The sequence below is a fragment of the Puma concolor genome, chromosome D1 (assembly GCF_028749965.1).
Source record: "Puma concolor isolate L17-30 chromosome D1, mPumCon1.1.hap2, whole genome shotgun sequence".
NCBI classification, from domain to species: Eukaryota; Metazoa; Chordata; class Mammalia; order Carnivora; family Felidae; genus Puma; species Puma concolor.
Window position 1 is genome coordinate 98595167 of NC_141676.1, and position 18388 is coordinate 98613554.

The following is an 18388-nucleotide window of genomic DNA, read 5'->3' on the forward strand; positions in this document are numbered from 1 at the left end:
ACCATTCATTCCTCCCAGGTTCGACCACTGCCATCTTATCTCAATCCGGCCACCCACGAAACCGCTCTTGCCAGTGACTTCTGTATCGCTAACTTTCTGTACTTCCTTTCAAGGGGTGGAAAACGTCTTTACCCATTTTCTTCCCGGGCCCTTCGGCAGCCTCCCGAGCCTGTGTTTTCCTCCTGGGTGATTCCTTCCCCACTCGTGGCTTCAGCAACCACCTCCGATTCACCCCGCACCCTAGCACCCACAGCATCAGTGTGCCGAGCCCACTGTAGCCAACTCCCTGCTGAATGCCTCTACCTGGATGTCCGAAAGGCATTTCACAGTTCCCTGTTCAGAAGCTAACTTCGTCCTCCCTTTTCCTCGCAGACCTGATTTCCTCTTGAATTTTCCACCTCAACGACTGGCATTACCATCCACCCCGATGTCCAAGTTAGAAATCTAGGAGTCTTCTTACTGAAATACCTGTCTCTCGTGGTCCACTCTCATTTGGTTCCCTGTGTCCTGGTGACTTCTGTATTAACATATACTATGACCCCATTTTCACTTGTGTAAAATACATGTTCATTAAGAAATCAGAAGGGAAGGGGCACCTGTGACTCAATCAGTTGAATATCCGACTCTTGATTTTGGCTCAGGTCATGATCCCGGGGTTGTGGGATCAAGCCCCGCATTGGACTCTGCACTGAGCGTGGAGCCTGCTTAAGATTCTCTCTCTCTCTCTCTCTCTCTCTCTCTCTCTCTCTCCCTCTCTCTCTCTCTCTCTCTCTCTGCCCCCCCGCCGCCTGCCCCACTTGTGCGTGTTCTCTTGCTCTCTAAAGTAAAATTATTAAAAAAAGAAAAAGCCAATTTAAAGGATTCACCATCTGACCACTGACAAGTAGGATCTATTAATAGCAACTCAAACCAATAAGCCTTTTAATGGCTTAACCAAAGAAGCAAGAGGCATCCAGACAAGGCATAAAGGAGGTAGCCCCACGATCCAAAAGTTTACTCCTGAAATGAGTCTAAGAAAGCCAAGACCTTTGTTGCACAGGCAGGCTCCCCTGCCTCTGTCTTGTCCCACTCCTCCAACCGTCCACACTCCACACTGGGGGCCCTTCGTCACGTGGGACCTTCATCAATGACCGCTGCCTGCTTCCTAGCCTCATTTCCCACCATGCTCTGTTTCAGGCATCCTAACCTAAAATGGAAATATCCATGCATCTTCAGCCTGGGAGCTCATGGTCCTTCCCTCCCGGCATGCTCTTTGCTCTCCATGTCCCTCCTGTGCCTCGTCAACCTCTCTTCATCCTTAAAGACTCTGGTCAAACATGACCTCCTGCAGGTGTCTCTCCTCCACGTCACCAGCAGAATCAGGAGCCGGTCCTCCAGCCCTCGGTCCATACCCTGCTCTTCCCCATCAATGCCTTTCTCACTTTTACCCAACTTTTACCCAACTATCTCCCATCAAAGAGAGACCCGGGAGCCATCCACTCATCTTTATATCTGAATACCTTGAACAATTTCAATTAACACTGTAAGTAAGTTTACTGGGGTGAAACAGGAGGATCCCGGAGACTGTTCCTGGGGTACCTCCTTCTTCACACTACTTCAATCCACCCCTTCCCCTCCAAGTTCACCTCCATCAAGACAAACCATCACTGTGGGCAGGCCTGCTACGGGCTCATCCGGGAAGGATCTGACTGGGGCCAAACGAATCCAGATCCGAGAGCCTCCCCAAATAGATTCATCCCGCTCACCTCTGCGGCTCAACCACAGGACCAGGGGGAGAGGCCACCCACCTGGTCCAGTCTATGTGAATCTACTTGTCACTCCAAGCACATTCCCACCTGTAATGGGATTTGTGCCAAAAGACATATTCCTATGATTTCCAAACAGATGCAGAACACATGCTTGAATGCTCTTCTACAACTAATAGGCCATGTGTCCAAGCCCGAGAGCCTTGGATAAGCGGGTGATAATGGACGTGAACTCTGAGGCTCTCGAACACCCACTGGAGATGGCCCACGCCTCTGTACTTCACTCCGTGTCACTCAGACATGCGGGAAGCTGTTGTGCTCTTCAGACTGTCTACAGAAAAAGATTCCTTAGCCAAGGGCTATCGGCCCCTTGTGTGTGGGGTGTGATTCCCCTTTATATCTAGCCTCCGTCTCTCTTACTGCAGGCCAACCAGGCCTCATCTTGCTGGCTGTCCAGGGGAAGCGGGTGGGTAGCCTTGTCCATGCACACCCCGGGGGCCTCACCCTTTACACGGTCTCTTCCCCCAGATGTCACGTGTGCTACGTGGGTGAGCAGCCCCCAAAGCCACAGGCGTGGACAGTGCACGCGGATGCACTGGCCCAGGACTGCTGCGCCCCCAACACGGAATCTCAGGCTTACCCCAGTGTGATGTTGTGAACAACTGTTTTCACCTGCAGCTGTTAACAGATGACAGGCTTAGTTTCCTTTTTTTTCCTATGGGGGAAGGCATTCTCCTTGAACAAGAGGGGGTCACGGAGACACAACCTGGTGTACCTCCAGGAGCCTAATAATAATCATTCCTGAGGGGTGCCTGGCTGCCTCAGTCCATAGAGCACGTGACTCTTGATCTCAGGGTCGGGAGTTCAAGCCCCACGATGCGCTTTGAGCTTACTTAAAAAAAAAAAAAAAAAAAAATCACTCCTGGTCGAAACCAGCTAAGGCTCGCCTCCGGGCTCCCCCAGCGAGGAGGGGGACGGAGTCATGCTCAGTTTTACCCGTGGCCCCCGGACGGATGGCGCGACAGCAGCTGTGTCCTAACAATCCGCAGCACATTCTGTCACTGGACAAGGCCGCAGGCAGGAAGGGGGTCAGCTGCTCACACCCATCGGCTGCGGCTTGAATTAGGGGAGCTGTCACTGTTGATTCAGGATCTGACTTGTCTGAAGGCGGCCACGGGGTTTGGGGCACATGGGGAGGTGACATCCTGCGGGGTGAACCTCAGCTGAGGAGACTCAGCAGGTGCATTCTCCTCCCCATCGCTACGGGCAGTCCGGTGAGGCGGCACTTTCCTGGGTCTCTCTGAAGAGCGAACACTCAGCTGGGCTTGGAGCAGAGCTATGGCCAGCCCAGGGACGTACGCCTTTATAAGGACGGACAGATGTCCTCTTGGCCTGCCACTCCCCTCCCCTCCCCCTCACTCTGCTGCCTTGGAAGTGCACTCCCTCAATTAGCATGGGAACTTCCCCCTTGGGCTCAGTTTTCTAGGGAGCCCTGACTTAAGGCAACTCCTATACCTCCTGTATGTCAAACCCTCTGTATGTGTGTGTTATTTTATTATTATTTTTAGTTTATTTACTTTTTGAGAGAGAGACTGAGCAGAGGAGGGGCAGAGAGAGAGGGAAAGAGAGAGAATCTCAAGCAGGCTCAACACAACACAGAGCCCGACACGGGGCTCGAACCCACGAACCGTGAGCTCATGACCTGAGCTGAAATCGAGTCAGACGCTTAACTGGCTGAGCCATCCCAGGCGCCCCCGTGTGTGTGTGTTATTTTAAATCCTTAAAATCCTTCCCAATGAACACTGAAGGCTTGCAGAAGGGACAGAAAGGATAACATAACTTGCCAAAGAACACACAGCCAGTAAGCGCGTGGACTGAAACTTTAGCTTAGGTCTAACATCGGGATCTGTGCTCTCTCAGACCATGAGCGCTGAAGCCAGAGAGCCCAGGGCTTCAATGTGGACTCGGTACTTATTAGCTATGTGATCTCTGGCAGGTTACTTGACCTCTCTGACCCTCCCTTGCTTCGTCTGCAAAAGTGACAGATTTAGATGTGGTGAGCTCTGAGGTTTCCTTCGGTTGGGACATTCAAGGCCCTGCCGTTCCAGCCTCTGCAATGTTTCTGTACGACAGGATGGATCTTGGCTTTAGGACTAATGGACACCTAGGGAACATCTTGGCAGACACATCTAATTGTTGAACCTGGGGAAGGTGGTGGTCCCAGCATCACCCGTTCCAGCCCAGAATCAATCCCAGTGGCATCCAGACAGCCTCTGGGCTGGAACGTTCTTCCCATTCTTCAGATACCAGCTCCAATGTCACTTCCCGAGGGAAGACTTCCCTCCCCTGCCCTCTCGCCTCTCAAGACTGGATCCCACTGCCCTCTGATACGTCCTCACGGCTCCTTCTACTTTTCCTCCCTTGCGCTAACGGTTTGAAATGCTATATGCATGTGATCCTTCATTAACATGTCTCTCGCTGGTAAGTTTCATGAAGGCAGTGTCTGCGTTTATGGGGTCCCCCCCCCCGACTGTATCTCCAACATCTGGAATAGCAGAAGGCATTCAACAAATATTTACTGAATTAATGGTTTCAGTAATTAATTAGTTGATATGAGTAGCTATGTCTAGATGAGACCAAAGCAGCAAGGGTTTGGGCTTGAAAGCCAATCTGGGGTGACGCTGAAGATCCCTGGCTGATTGCCTAAGTCATTCAGTGTGTGGCTGCGTGTCCTTGAGTCCCAGGCTCCTCTCCCCTCCCTGCCAGACCATGTCATAGCTCATTAGGGGGCTGATAAGGGGACTGGCTATACACTAACTCTGACATCCCTGAAGTCGCCCTACCAGTCACCAGGCAGGCCAAGGAGGGCTGAAGAAACAGACTCAAGGTGACCAAGTTTGCCCGTAAGAGAAGGAAAAGGCATGGCAGTTCAGCCTCCTGGGGTTTAACCACCGGGCTCCACCTCTGCAGTGAAATGCAAATAAAAAATCTGTTTTTTTTGGGGGGGGGGGATGGGGGGTTGAAGCATGGGCACCATCAGCAGAGTGGGCTCGAATCTCAAAGATAGCAGACAGGGTCACCTTGGTGGCTCAGTCGGTTAAGCATCCAACTTCAGCTCAGGTCATGATCTCACGGCGTGTGAGTTCGAGCCCCGTGTTAGGCTCTGTGCCGACAGCTCACAGCCTGGAGCCTGCTTCGGATTCTGTGTCTCCCTCTCTCTCTGCCCCTTTCCCGCTCACACTCTGTCTGTCTCTCTCTCAAAACTAAATAAAAACATTAAAAAAAAAATCAAGATAGCAGACAGTTCTCTGAGGAAATCTTCACCCCTATGCCCTGCCCCTGTGAAATGCTCCCTGGGCTCCCTAGGCCTTCTGTGGCCTTCTGTTGATTGGTCAGTCCTCTGTATGAGAGCCTCTCCTTGCCAGCAAGGCCTCACTTCTGAAACAGCTCACACTGGAGTCTTGCTATGTATCCTGCCGGGTCACTGCAAATGCTGTCTACACAGCCAGGCAATCTCCTAAGCACCCCTTCTCCTCAGCTCTTAAATAGCTTTTCGTGCTCCTGTCTATACAAACCATTTCACCATGAGGCATCAAAGACTGCTTATTTAATACCCAACAGATATTTTTATCCTTGAAGACGATCACGGCAAAAATGTGTCTCGTACCCCAAGCCTGGTACATATAAGGGGTTAAAATCGTATTAACTCAAGGGGCGCCTGGGTGGCGCAGTCGGTTAAGCGTCCGACTTCAGCCAGGTCGCGATCTCGCGGTCCGTGAGTTCGAGCCCCGCGTCGGGCTCTGGGCTGATGGCTCGGAGCCTGGAGCCTGTTTCCGATTCTGTGTCTCCCTCTCTCTCTGCCCCTCCCCCGTTCATGATCTGTCTCTCTCTGTCCCAAAAAAATAAATAAACATTAAAAAAAAAAAAAATTAAAAAAAAAAATCGTATTAACTCAAGAGATAAAGGGCAGAGAAAAAAGAAGGAAGGGAAGAAAAGAAGAAAGTCAGGCAGAAGGGAAGAGAAGTGTGGAGGGAGGGAGCATGAAAAGGAAGGAGAGAAGGCGGGGCCCAGTTGGAAGGGTGCCTTGCTCGGTGACATCAAAGTCCGGCTGCGGTGGGGTGCGGCGGTGAGAACAGCGCAGGCCCGGCTGTTACACAGATCTGGGTTCAAATCCCAGCCCTGTCTCATACTAACTATGTGGCTTCAGACAAGTCATTCAAGCCCTCTGAGCTTCAGATGGCTCGTTTGTAAAGTGAGGATAACATCGAGCTAAAGGGTATGTTTAAAGAGGATTCAAGATAATGTATGTAAAGCCCTTGCACGTTGGCATTCACTGGGAGGCTGCAGGGGCTCCTTCTGCACGTAGGAAGCACAGAGAGGGAAAGGGCTTGGTTCAAGGTCGTGCCAGGAACCCAGGTCTGTGCTCTCTGCACTGAGTGCCCATCACCAGGACCCGGCCACAAAAACTCGGTTACGGAAATAGGGGCCGTGAAACAGTAACGGCTTAATTAATTTGTACAGCTGTTAATACTGTGTGCCAAGAAAACAAGAGATGTCCCCCAGGAAGAACTTTCTATATCCTTGCTCTAACCAAACAGATGACTGACATTCTACGATGCTCACCTGCATTTTAACCAACTCCCCACATTCACCCTGAAAATCTACAGCCTGTCCAAGTGCACCTTGGCTCGGGTCTGTAGAAGCACGTTAACAACAGCAGACAGCAGTACGAGAAGTAATAACAAAATAGCCGTAACTGTGACCATCTCCCCTGACGGTTGAACCTTTTCCCCCTGTTATTTTACCATGTCTCCCTTGACCGGCACTTCTCCAGTGTCAAAGTCAACTGATGTGGTGTGTTCCATTCTCCCGGGCCCACCCAAGCTCTGCCAGGGGGTGCTACCGAGCCGTAAAATCATCGGAACGAACAGAAAGCACCAGGCGTATCCAGAAAACGGACCCCAAACCCAAACCTCAAATCCATATTAATGGGTCAAGACCTCCATTACCTGTTACAGGTGCTGAACTGGGAGAGCCACAGGGCAGGGATCATGGCGGTCTGTATCACTAACGGTTACCACCAGTGCCTGGCTCAGTGCCGGCACGGAAAAGATTTGTGCAAAAAAATGGACAAATACACGAAAAAGGCATGACTGCCTGAATACGTGGATGGTTCATGAGCATTCAGCAAACCTCATGCCCTTCAATTCCCCCTCCCCAGCCCACCCCCAAGTCTAGACCACCTGTTCTTTTCTTACCCTAGCGATCAGCTCCCCGACCATTCCCGTCCAGGTGCCATTGGCCTCAGGAACACCGTACACACCATCCCCGACCAGGCGGATCTTGTAGTTGAACCGGAGGATCTCTGCCAGCTCCTTGAGCATGTCCACACAGAAGCCCTCGTAGCGGTCATTGCCTTCCATCTCCTGGTGGTTCCCCTTCAGCATTAAATACGGGTTTTCCTGCAGCAAAACTGGGCAGCTGTCATTCTCATCTTAGCCCTGGTGTCTCAGCCACGAGGGATGGGGGTGCCGGGGCAGAGGTCGGGGAGGAGACGAGGTAGAGGGACGGAAGTGACTGGGGCGATGGGCTGCTCTGGAGGTGGCAATTAGCTCCCCTCCTGACCTCAAGACACTTCTCTTACCAGGAACACATGGGTCTCAATGCACAGAGAGTCAAGCTGAAGCTCCTCCCTCTGGTGCAAGGTCATCATTTGACCTCACCCCCTTCCCATCCCTTCTTTCTTTCCCTTCTGTTTGTTTATTCCACATGGACCTGTCACAGGGCATTATGAGATACTAGGATACTGACAATATAGCGGGTGAGGTAAGAACATGTACTGACCAAATGCAACCCAAGGCAGAGCAGGTCCAGCCACGAGAGCTCTGGGAAGAGGGGTGGGTCCCTCTGGTGAAAACTTCCAGAGAAGTTTCCATGGGGGAGGTAAAACCCAAGCTGGGTTCCAGAGGGGGATGGAATACAGATGGAGTGGTGTTAATGAAAGGCATCAGAGGCAGGGGAAAGGCAAGATCAAGGGCATAATCTTGAGTGCGAAGGAGCATGGCCTCTTTAGGGGACAACGGACCCTACATTCAGTTGGAGCATGGCTTGTGTGCCCGGAGGATAAATTAGGGTCAGAGGGGCCTTGGGTGCCAGGGCAAGGTAGGTACACAGCCTACATACATAGTAGGGGAACATGGACGGTTTGAAAGACTTAAGGATTAAGAATATTAAATAATAAGAGAGAGCATCTTGGGGCTAGGGCAGACTCTCTCCTGATGTGAGATACTGAGTCCTGAGCCACAGTTTGGCTCAGGATAGAGCGCAGAGAGCTGGAAGAAACACAGAGAGGGCCAGGCTTGAGGGCAGGTGGGGTGTGGGGTACAGAGGGTAGGGGTCCTCAGACTGTTGGAGCCTGGGTGGATGTCCGGAGGAAGGTGTCATCACGGGCATGGATGGTCTGGAAGGGAAGACGATTGGGGACGTGTTGAATTTGGGGTGCCGGCAGGCTATCCCGGAGGAAACCCCTGACCGAATGCTTAAAATGTGGACTGAGGGCAAGACCGGGGCAGGGACTGGGAGGCCTCTGTACAGAATGGACGGCTGAAGCTGCAGGAAATGTGAGGCCATCGGCGGGGGAAGAAATGAGGGAGGACAGAAGGGGGACAAGAGGACAAGGCCCTGATCTTAGACAGCGGGAAAATGAAGAGCAGCTATAGAAGATAAAGCAGAAGCAACCAGAAAAGTTGAAAATCAGGAGAATGGGGCCATGAGAGCCAAGGAGCAAGGAGGTTCAGGAAGGAGGGTGCACACGTTCCCCTACAGAGATGAAGCAGGGCTGTGAAGGGGGCCCCTGGCCAGGTGTTGCTGGCAACCCTCCCATGGCAGGTGCAGCGGGGCGGCAGGACTCCACAGGAATGGGGAGTGAATGCAAGGTGCATGAGAAAGAAGGTACCAGAACTTTGAGAAGTCAGGAGATAAAGGCAGGCAGGCACACGGCCTCTCCACCCACCTTCTACTGGCCTCGTCTCTCCTCCAGCCTCGGTTGCCCCATCTGCAAACCACTGGGCTGGAGGATTCCCCGAGGGCCCACCAACAGCACGACTTACAATCCCCCAAGCTGGAGGCAGCTGGAGGGGCAGCAGGGTGTGGGCAAGGGGGTGGCGATGGTATCTGAGGATGGGAGAGACCAGGGTGTATTTGCAGGTAGAAAGGAAGAATCCCATGAGAAGGAGAGATCAGAGAAGGAAGAGAGGCGCTAGCTGGTGCAGTGAGGTCCTAGGGCCAAGTGGAAAGAGACAGGGCCAAGGCGACAAAGAAGCTGGGAAGGAAGCCTGTAGGTGAGGTGGAGACATGGACGTGGACACAGAGAGGAGGGGAAGGGACAGAGGTGAGGGAATCCGTGCCAGGCCCCAGAGTCACGCTGGGGGTGGGACTGAAGGCTTGATGTGCAAAGGGCTTAGCAGAACTGCTCAGGGGATATGACAAGGAAGGGGTAAGACGTGGGCCCAGGGAGTACCAAGGCCCAGAGGAAGTCGGGAGGCTGACCGTTGATGGGTAGCTGTGAGTGGGGATGGTGAGGACGACCGGGCTTGGGACCCACACGAGATGAGATGGCTGAGCATCAAGGTGGAGATCGTGCTAGAAGCTAAGAGACACAAGTGCTGAGACACTGGTTTGTTGAGCTCAGGTCAGAAGGGGCTTCAGGGTTGGGGAGGACTGAGAGTCAGACAGCCCAGAAGTCATGAGGGGAGGGTACAGGAGGGTGATTTTGTGAGTGTGAAGTAGGAGAGAAGAAGGCAGAAGGCTGTTTGTCAGGGAGAGGGAGCTCTGTGCCGAAGGTGGCCTGGTTCTGTTTCATGGCCAAGTTCACTGCCATGTCCATGAGGTGGGCCAGTCTCCTGTCTTCCACACCTGCTGTCCTCCACTCAAGGCTTTCTCTCTGCCCCAGCTGCTCTCCCTCCCTTTCTCCCGCCTAACCTAACTCACCTCTGTGCTTGGGGGTCCCATCACCTCCTCTGATGCCAACTCATTTCTCGGAGCTCTCACTGCCTCACATGGCCCAGTCATCCTCTAGGCCATGCTCCCAGGTAAAATGTAAGTGGGGCCTGGACGGACTCTTCCCCTTCTCTGGTACCCCTATCTGGCTCCGGCACCAGGCCCTTGTGGACTGAGTGAATGCACAATGCCAGGACAGGGCTTGGCTGGGGGTTCCAGCCCTGGGTTGGCAACATCCCAGGCTACCTTTACTTATCCCAGGGAGTATCATGAAATTCTTTTCCCAGAAACATTCTACTCTCAAATTAACTTAACACTCACGGGCACGTTCATAGTAAACATACAAAAGGCCAATCTTGGGGGCGCCTGGAGGGCTCAGTCAGTTAAGCATCCAACTTCAGCTCAGGTCATGATCTCATGGTTTGTGAGTTCGAGCCCTGCATTGGGCTCTACACAGAGGGTGCAGATCCTGCTTGGGATTCTGTCTTTCCTTCTTTCTCTCTCTGTCCCTCCCCTGCTTGCGCGCACTCGCTCTTGAAAACAAAATAAACATCCAAAAAAAAAAAAAAAAAGCCGATCTTGGAGGGAGGAAACGTGGGAAAGCCAAACTGTCAGGAAGGTTGGGGCTCCCCGGCACTTTGAAAAATGTGGGGGCCGAGTGCTGGCTTGGAGCCAGAGCCCCTCTGTGCTGGCATGAGTGTTGGGAAAAGGGAAAGGGGAACACAGGCAAAATGTTCAACTCGGGGTAAGCGCTCAAGGAGTTAAGAGCTACGGCTAATTCTGTGTGTTTGCTATTAACCAATAAATCATTCACATGTCCCAAGTGTACCCGGACAGGAACAGGAGGCGACAGGGATATGTGCTGAGCGTTAAGGGGTGAGTCATTCAGGATTACTGTTTGCCAAGGATAACCCACAAATGGTCACCGGGGACTAAATTAAGATAATCGTTCCCCGTGAGAGTTGTAGCAGCCATCTTAGACACACAGGCACAAGAAAAGATGTGTGTCCGGATCAGACTTACCATGTTGTTAAACGTCACCCGACACCAAAGTGCCCTGCTGTCACAGCTGATGAACACACGTGTGCATATGTGAACCACATGCGTGCGTGCACACACACACAGAGTCAGATTGACTTTCCCCATCTGGAAACACACCCCTGTGGTCTCCGTGTCCCCGTGGGTCTGTGCCAAAGCTCTCGGCACCGTCCAATTCCAGCCCCTGAGAGGCAGGAAGTACAACCCAGCAATGTCCCCATCTCCCTCTCAAACTCGCGTTGGCTTTTAAGGGACATCCTTCTACCCTGTAGGAAGGAACTCCTTTATTCAAATTCTAATCGCTGAGCTCCTACTTTGCGTCAGGAACCCCAATCTTTGAGAGTTCCCATTCTAGAAGGGGATATAGAGTGTAAACAACAACGTCTGATAGGAGAAATGCCACCACGGAGGTGTGGGCAAAATGCTAGAGACAGGGGAGGGCAGGAGTCAGGTTAGGGAAGATTTCACGGAGGAAGTGACATCTGAAGAGACGTCTGAAGGGTGGGTGCAGAGGCATTTCCAGTTGGAAATGGGATTTCGGGGGAAGGGTATTCTGGGCTGAGGGAACAGCAGGTGCAGAGGCAGGGAAGGGCATGATACAGTGAGGAAGTGTCGTGCAGTCTTGTACTGCTAGATCCCAAGTTGTGTGGAGAGGAAGCAGGTAGGGCAGGCTGGGCTTGATTATGAGGGGTTTCTATTCCGAGTGCAGGGGTGGAGGGTCCTGGGCAGTGCTGAAGGATCGTAAGTGACGGAATAACAGGATAATTCTGATTTCAGAAAGACCACGCTGACAGAGGGGTAGGGAGTATGGGGGGTAGACTGAGAAATTGAGAAAGGGAGCCTCTCAGGAGGTCGTGCTCAGGTGAAAGAGGTAAATGGGCCTCAGTGAGAGCATGGGCTTTGGGGACGGACAGCATGGGACTCCAGAAGCCTGCGGGCGGGAGGTCCCAACAGTGATGCTGTGTGCTGACCCCCCCCCTTGGCCAGGACCGCAGCTCACCACTGCCCAGCTCAGCCAGGCTCTAGGAGCCCTCAGGGGCTGTGGTGATACCAGCACTCTCCAATCTTTCTGGCATTTCCAGGTTGGTTCAGAGAGGCTAAAGCTGGAGCTGACAGCGGGGAGTGACCAATAGTCTGGGAGCTGGAACTGCTCTCTCCATCCTTCGCTCCAATCGTTTCCTCCTTCCGCCTGGAATATTCCTTCTCGGACAGCCACCTGGCTCTCACCTCTCCCCGTCAGGTCTCTGCTCAGATTTCCCTGGCTCAATGGGTCCAAACTGACGCCTGTGATCTCAGCTCTGTCTATTCCTGGGTACCCACAACAGCACCCAGCATACAGTAGCGTCCCCCAAATATTCACTGAAAAAGCGAATGAAAACATTCAGTGACTCCGTTTCTCACATGAAGGGAACACTCAACAGTGTGGCATTCAAGTTCCTAAGCACCGTAGCCTGCTTTTCTGGCCTCCTGTTCCCCCCTCCACCAATGCCCATTTCTTGGAAAACCGGCCCTTTTCAGCACTTCCTAAATGCCCACAATGCTGTCCTTCATTCACCTCTCCCTCCCCATCTCTCCCTGTCTTTTAGAGCCTGTCTTCTGTGTCCCTTCTTCTCCGGGAGGCTTTGCTAACCTTCCTGATGGCATGGGAACCCCTTCCTCCTTCAACCCCCATAGGGCTAGCTGTGCACCTTTTTCCTGACTTTTACCCCAGTCTGCCCGCAGATCAAGAATTCTAGTCTAGGGTTCCTGTGGCCCAGGAGTTCATGAATGAAGTGATGGAGGTCCCTGAGCTGTTTCATTATCTCAAAAAGCCTAAAGAAACAGACGCATTTGCAGACCTTGCGCATGTAGCAGTGATAAGGCTGAGCAGACTACTCAGCGCATCGAGTCTCTGCTTTGGGCTGGACTTATATCAGTGTGGCAGCATTGGTTATCTCCTGCTGATAAGATACTGTGCCAGGCAGGGAAATATGCTTTTGATTAGTCAAAAGGGGAGAGTGAGGGGAGAGAAACAAACTAATTATCGCTTAATATATGCAGTTGGTTTAACGGATACATCTTTTAAAACACGAGATCGTCACAGGGGAAGAAGCCGACCTTGGCCGTGAATGCACTTGACCCAGGCCACCTACGAAATTATGACCTCTGTGAGGCTGGAGATCGAGTCTTCTTCATCTTCGTGTCTCCAGGAATGAACACGGTGCCTGATCCATGGGGAGAAGGGTTTGGTAATTGTTGAGGAGAATTGAATCAAATAAAAAAGGCAGATGGTCCCTTTCTCTATAGATTGAGAACTTTCTTTTGACCATCTGGAAATGAAGAAACAGGCCATAAAAACCCACTGGAATTCAGATGTCCACTGCAGGGGGGCATCTGGTACACAGTCGGCACCAAGCAAAGTAGGCTGCCGTGAAAGACTAGGGGCCACCCCGGTGGACCAGATCCAGCCCCCTGCTGGGCTTCTCTGTCATACGGTTCCCTTCCCTGGGCCATGCACAGCACCCTGGCTGTCAGGGTGCCCCTGGAAGAGGTGATGCACGAACTGTGGTGTCTCTTCACCCCATCGCTCTTCCCCAGCTGCTCTGGAACTCATCAAATATCATTTCCATATGAAACAGCAACTCGAGTTTAATTACACTGTCATAAATTGGCCTTGGTGCTGTGATTAGAGCGCCCGTCTTGTGTTCACCGGGACCCCAGGAGCTCCTGGAGCTGGAAGAGGCACCGTGGGGAGCTGCAGCTGGGAGGTCCAGGACCACCCCGCTTACCAGGATGGTGGTGACAACCAGGGTGGTGTTGAAGAGACTGTCGGAGATGTTGGAGGCGTAGAGGCGGCTGTCCATGCTGAGGCCATCAGCCACGTGCCACTGGCCAATCTGAGGAGACAAAGGAGAGAGGGCTGGGAAGAAATGGGGAAAGGAGGAGGCTGGGGAGAGCGGGGTTGCTGAGTTCACGCAGGCCTCCAGGGTTGGAAAGCGCTGAGAAGCAGCAGAGAGGCCAGTCCCCTGCCTTCGGCTGGGCTATATGTAAGGCACAGAAGGAGGCAGGGATATGGAACATGGACAAGAGGGACGGGATTAGGGCAGGGTTACTGTTCCACAGGGTTGAGGGGGTCAGGGAAGGTGGAGGAGGGATCTGAGAGGGGACAGGAAGATAGGGGCAAAGACCTAGGAGAGGTAGAGGAGGAAAGCAGAGAAACAAATCAGGAACCGAATGCAGTTCGGCGACGTTCTCTCACACAGAAGGGAAGGGAACACGTGGATCACATTATCTTGTGGCAGACATGAGCCACAAAGCTCCTTCGCTTCAGCCTGCCTTCAGTGATTCTGATTACCCAGAGAAGAATCAGAATGGCACACCGGACAGAAGTGGCATCGCACTAGGTCCTTCAGTGAACGTCGCTGAGGGTTCAACGAGTGAGCGAACCCGAAGAGGAACGAGCTGGGCTCTTGCCCTGGTCGGTTCACTTGCTGGCTGTGAGAACCCAGGCAAGCTACTTAGATCTTTCTGAGCCTCAGTTTCCCCAGCTGTCAACGGGGGTGGTAATGTGTGCCTTGCCTTCTTCTCCGAGCCTACCAAGACCACAGATGCTCCACTTTGAGGCTAGGTTATTCAGCCAGGCCCAGGAGCATGCACCTCAAATGCGTAACCTCCCCAAAAAATTACTGAACCTCTCTGAGCATGTCTCCTCATCTACAAAACGCGAATAACAGCAAACCTTCCCTGGGTCATAATCAGAATGTATTTAGCCTGACACTATTTTCCTCCCTCTTCCCCGCTGCCTTCACTTCTAGGGGGGAAAGTACGCAACTTACCCAGCTCTCCGTTCTAGAAAGTCCTCTACACCTAAGCTCGACATCACTGGGTTTTCAGATGGTTTGTTTTCTCAGCGGAACCCTTTTTATAAATACGTATGTGTGCGTGTGTGCGCACGCATGTGTGTAAATACCAATATATTTCTACTAGCTGAAGCCCCTGGCAAATCATGTCTGTTGCCGAGTGTCTGAAGTGGGCAGCCAGGAGATGTGGCTGACAGCTGGCTGGAAACCCAACGAAACGCACACATCCATCTCTGCCAGGCACCTCCAGGCACCAGCAGCAGCTTCCCTGGAAAACCGTCACAAGTTCCATGGATGCCATGTGGCTCTGTTCACCAGAGCTGGGCTCTGGGTTCCTCTTGGGGAAAACTGAACAACAACGAAGATGCATCTCACCCTTGGTCCCCGCCCCCTCCCACTCCGTAGGGCCAGAGGGTTGAGGGTCTTGGGGAACAGTAATCACCCCTCTGACATCCTGGCCTGGAGCTTGAAGAGGGGAAGGCCAAGCCACAGGACCGATGGTGTCCACGGGTGAGCCTTTCACCTGCCGAAGGGGAGATGACCCAGATGACCCTAAAACTCCTCTCCAAGACTCTGTGAGGATGCCACTTGAAGAGGGGGTGGGCAGCTTTCTCCGCCTCCGCACGGGCAGAAGGGTCCTGGACATACGCATATTCATTTCTAGTTTACAAGCAGCGTCTCGTGCACGTCCACGCGGGAGGTCCCATTTGACAGATAAAGAAACTGACACCGAAATAAAAGAGCCTCTCCAACTTGTCCTGGGGCCACCTCACCCACTGGCTGAGAGGCCCGAGCTTCAGCCCCAGGTGCGTCTTCCCAAGGAAGCCTCCGTGGCCGTCCTGCCTGGCTCTTCCAATGCCCTACTGCACGTTTCTGCTTGCCTGTCTTCCCCACCAGCCCGTGTGGGGCTTGGCCAGTTTACGCTCACGCCCCAGCATCTCGCTTAGGGGCTGGTACTTGGAAGCAGGGGAAGCCATCATCTCATGTCAGCAGGTTGCTGCTGCTGGTGAAACATGGACAGAAGGCGAGGGAGCCTCGTCTGGGTCTCTGGAGCACCTAACTGCCTCTCAAAGGGACCAGCCACATCAGGTTCTTGCTGCGCTCCCCTTCTGCCTCTCTCTGCAGGCGAAATGGGTGGGGAGAATGAGGGATGAGCTTCTGGCTTTTCAAGCACAAAGGGGAAGGAGAAAAAAAGAGACCAGACACCTGCTGCGCTAGATGTGTTCTATCATCTCTCTGAACTCTCCTCGCAACTTTGAGGATAGTGGTGGTGTTTTGATTTATAAGGAAACTGGGGCTTGGAGAGGTTTAGTGCCTCGCCGAAGCTCATCCACTCGGTAGTGGTACCCGGGCTTGAACCCAGAGCTGTCCGACACCCAGAACGAGACTTTCCTGTCTCTGCTGCTGGGCCCTGGGTAGGGACGCCGAGACGTGCTTCATGAAAGCGGGCCCAGCAAACCAGAGAAAGGAGCCTCAGCCATTGGGCAAGAACCCCGGACAGAGCTTTTCTCTCCTGGGTTTGGACCCTGCACAAAGTCAGGCGGAAACGACTATCCTCTCGGAGGAGGCTCGTTTGAAGATAGATCCGGCCCGTCTGCAAAATGGCGAGAAATGGTTCCCCATGGTCTCTGAGGGTGGGAAGGGCCAGATTTAGACAGAAGGACATAAAGAACACTTGGGCTGGATGTCAGCATTTGGATGTCTGACACAGGAGTGAACTTCTCAGAGTCCTATCTATAGTCACCGAAGGGCCCGCGAGACAGCTCCCCCCAGCCTCACCTTCCCACCTCGGCTGTGCTCAGGGGACCCAATCTTCACGAACCACCTGCCCCGGCCCCGGACTCCCCGATCTTACCCAAGCCACGAGATAAGTTCCCACAAAAGCCAGGGATAGAAATGATTTACCCGGAGCCAGATCTGACAAGCCTGAGCAGTGTACTGCCCCCACCCCCCACCTCTGGGGACACAGCAAAGAGACTAATTAGCCCCTAAGCGCTAGTCAGGAAATGCATCTCCCACCCACCCTCCCATTAGCCCCCAAGAAATTAATAAACTCGTCAGATGCAACAAAGCGGCTTGGCAGTGATTCCTCAGAGCAATCTAATTGCAGAAAGGCGGTGGGAGGGAAAGCGAGAGACAGAGCCAGGCGCCCTGGGATACAGGCTAATTGCCCCACCCACCGGGCACCTTCCATGCCACACACATGCCAGCGGTGGGCAGGAGATCCGGCTCTCATCGCTGACAATCTGTGACTCTGCCTCCAGCCAGATTCCCTCGCTCCACCGTGCTGACGCCTGCCCTCAAAACCTCCTGCAGGAACAGCTGTTTTGTAAGCCTCTTCCACATGCCCACATGTGTGGGCCTGATTATGTTCAAATAATGTCTTTCCGCGGGCCTCCCTCTGCACTTTCTGTCTCTGCCACTTGCTCTGCCTCTCCTCCATGTCCGTGGACTCGGACAACACCTTTAGCCTATACGGAGCCTTAATGCAGGTAAAGGAAAAGGCACCCTCCTCCTGGGCTGATGTGGCCCTGCCCTGCAGGTGCACAGCTGGGCAGGCCGGATTTCAGCCTCTGCTCGCCCTGGAGCGCTACACTGTGTGCACCACGAATGCAGTGGCCCCGGAGTGGGAGGACCTGAGTTGAACTTGGTTTCTCTGCTTATGAGCTGTGTGGCCTTGGGTAAGTTACTCAGTCCCTCTGAGCCTGCTTCCTCCATCTACCAAGTGGGGGTTAAAATAGTGATTATTACTTCATAAAGTACTTAGGGAGATTAAATGAGACAGTGTATGTGCAAGTACTATGCAAGCGTTCATTAATTTTTAACGCCGTGGTCTGAGGCAGAAGGTGGATCTCTTCTGTGCCCCCAGAGGGCTTTGCACCGTGGACTTGAGTTTGTTAGACCGATGAGACCAGCGTCTCAAAGTCTGATTCCGGGATCAGCAGTACCAGGGACAGAAGTACAAATTCCTCGGCCCCACTCCAGACTGACTAAGTCAGAAATTCTGACTTAGAAGAAGGGTCCAGCCATGTGCGTCGTAGCAGGCCCTCCAGGGGATTGCGATGCAGGATGAAGGAGAGCATCGCAGGAAGAGCAGCTCAGATGACAAGCATGATGACGGGGAAAGGCGAAGGTGTAGAGGTTAATAGGGATTTGGTGGTGGGCCAGGAAATGTTTAAAATCCAGCTCTGCAGGAAAAAAAGGCTCCGATTTGTAACGCTGGGGAGTAAACACTCCCGGCTAAGGTTGAGTGCAGGCTACCAACGTGATGTCACGGAACAGAGTCGGGAAGAGATGTGTTTAGCAGCCCTCGCTAGCTGGGGCAAGCTGGCTCCATCACCACACTGAGGCCCACCTGCCCTCACAGGCTCTGTGTTGGATGCTCGAAGTAGATGCTTATGACTCTCACTGCCACTTCACTTTATTAGGAAGGAAAGTAGGGGCGCCTGGGTGGCTCCGTTGGTTAAGTGTCCGATTTTGGCTCGGTCACGATCTCATGGTTTGTGAGTTTGAGCCCCACATTGGGCTCTATGCTGTCAGCACACAGCCCGCTTTGGATCATCTGTCCCTTTCTCTCTCTGCCTGTCCCCCATTCATTCTCTCTCTCTCTCTCTCAAAATAAATAAATTAAAAAAAAAAAAAAAAAGGAAGGAAGGAAAGGAAAGTCCACGTAAGATCATAACCAACCCAAGTCACAGAGCTGGTGAGTAGAAAAAAACAGGATTCAAAACAAGGCCAATGTGCTGCTTAATGGAGATCACAATTTTG

The 18388-nt window shown here is 52.8% G+C and overlaps 1 protein-coding gene across 5 annotated transcripts in view; it reads right to left on the minus strand.

Annotated features, from left to right (window-relative positions):
• The window catches only part of GRIK4 (glutamate ionotropic receptor kainate type subunit 4), a 431577-nt gene that overhangs the window by 69716 nt on the left and 343473 nt on the right, over positions 1–18388 (minus strand). For 4 of the 5 annotated variants that reach the window (XM_086678846.1, XM_086678845.1, XM_086678844.1 and 1 more), the window contains 2 exons: positions 13550–13657; positions 7004–7207 (listed from right to left, as the gene is read on the minus strand). In XM_086678846.1, the coding sequence (XP_086534972.1) occupies positions 7004–7207; positions 13550–13657 (312 nt within the window). The remainder of the gene's footprint in view (positions 1–7003; positions 7208–13549; positions 13658–18388) is intronic. The other variant, XM_086678847.1, reaches the window with a different exon arrangement.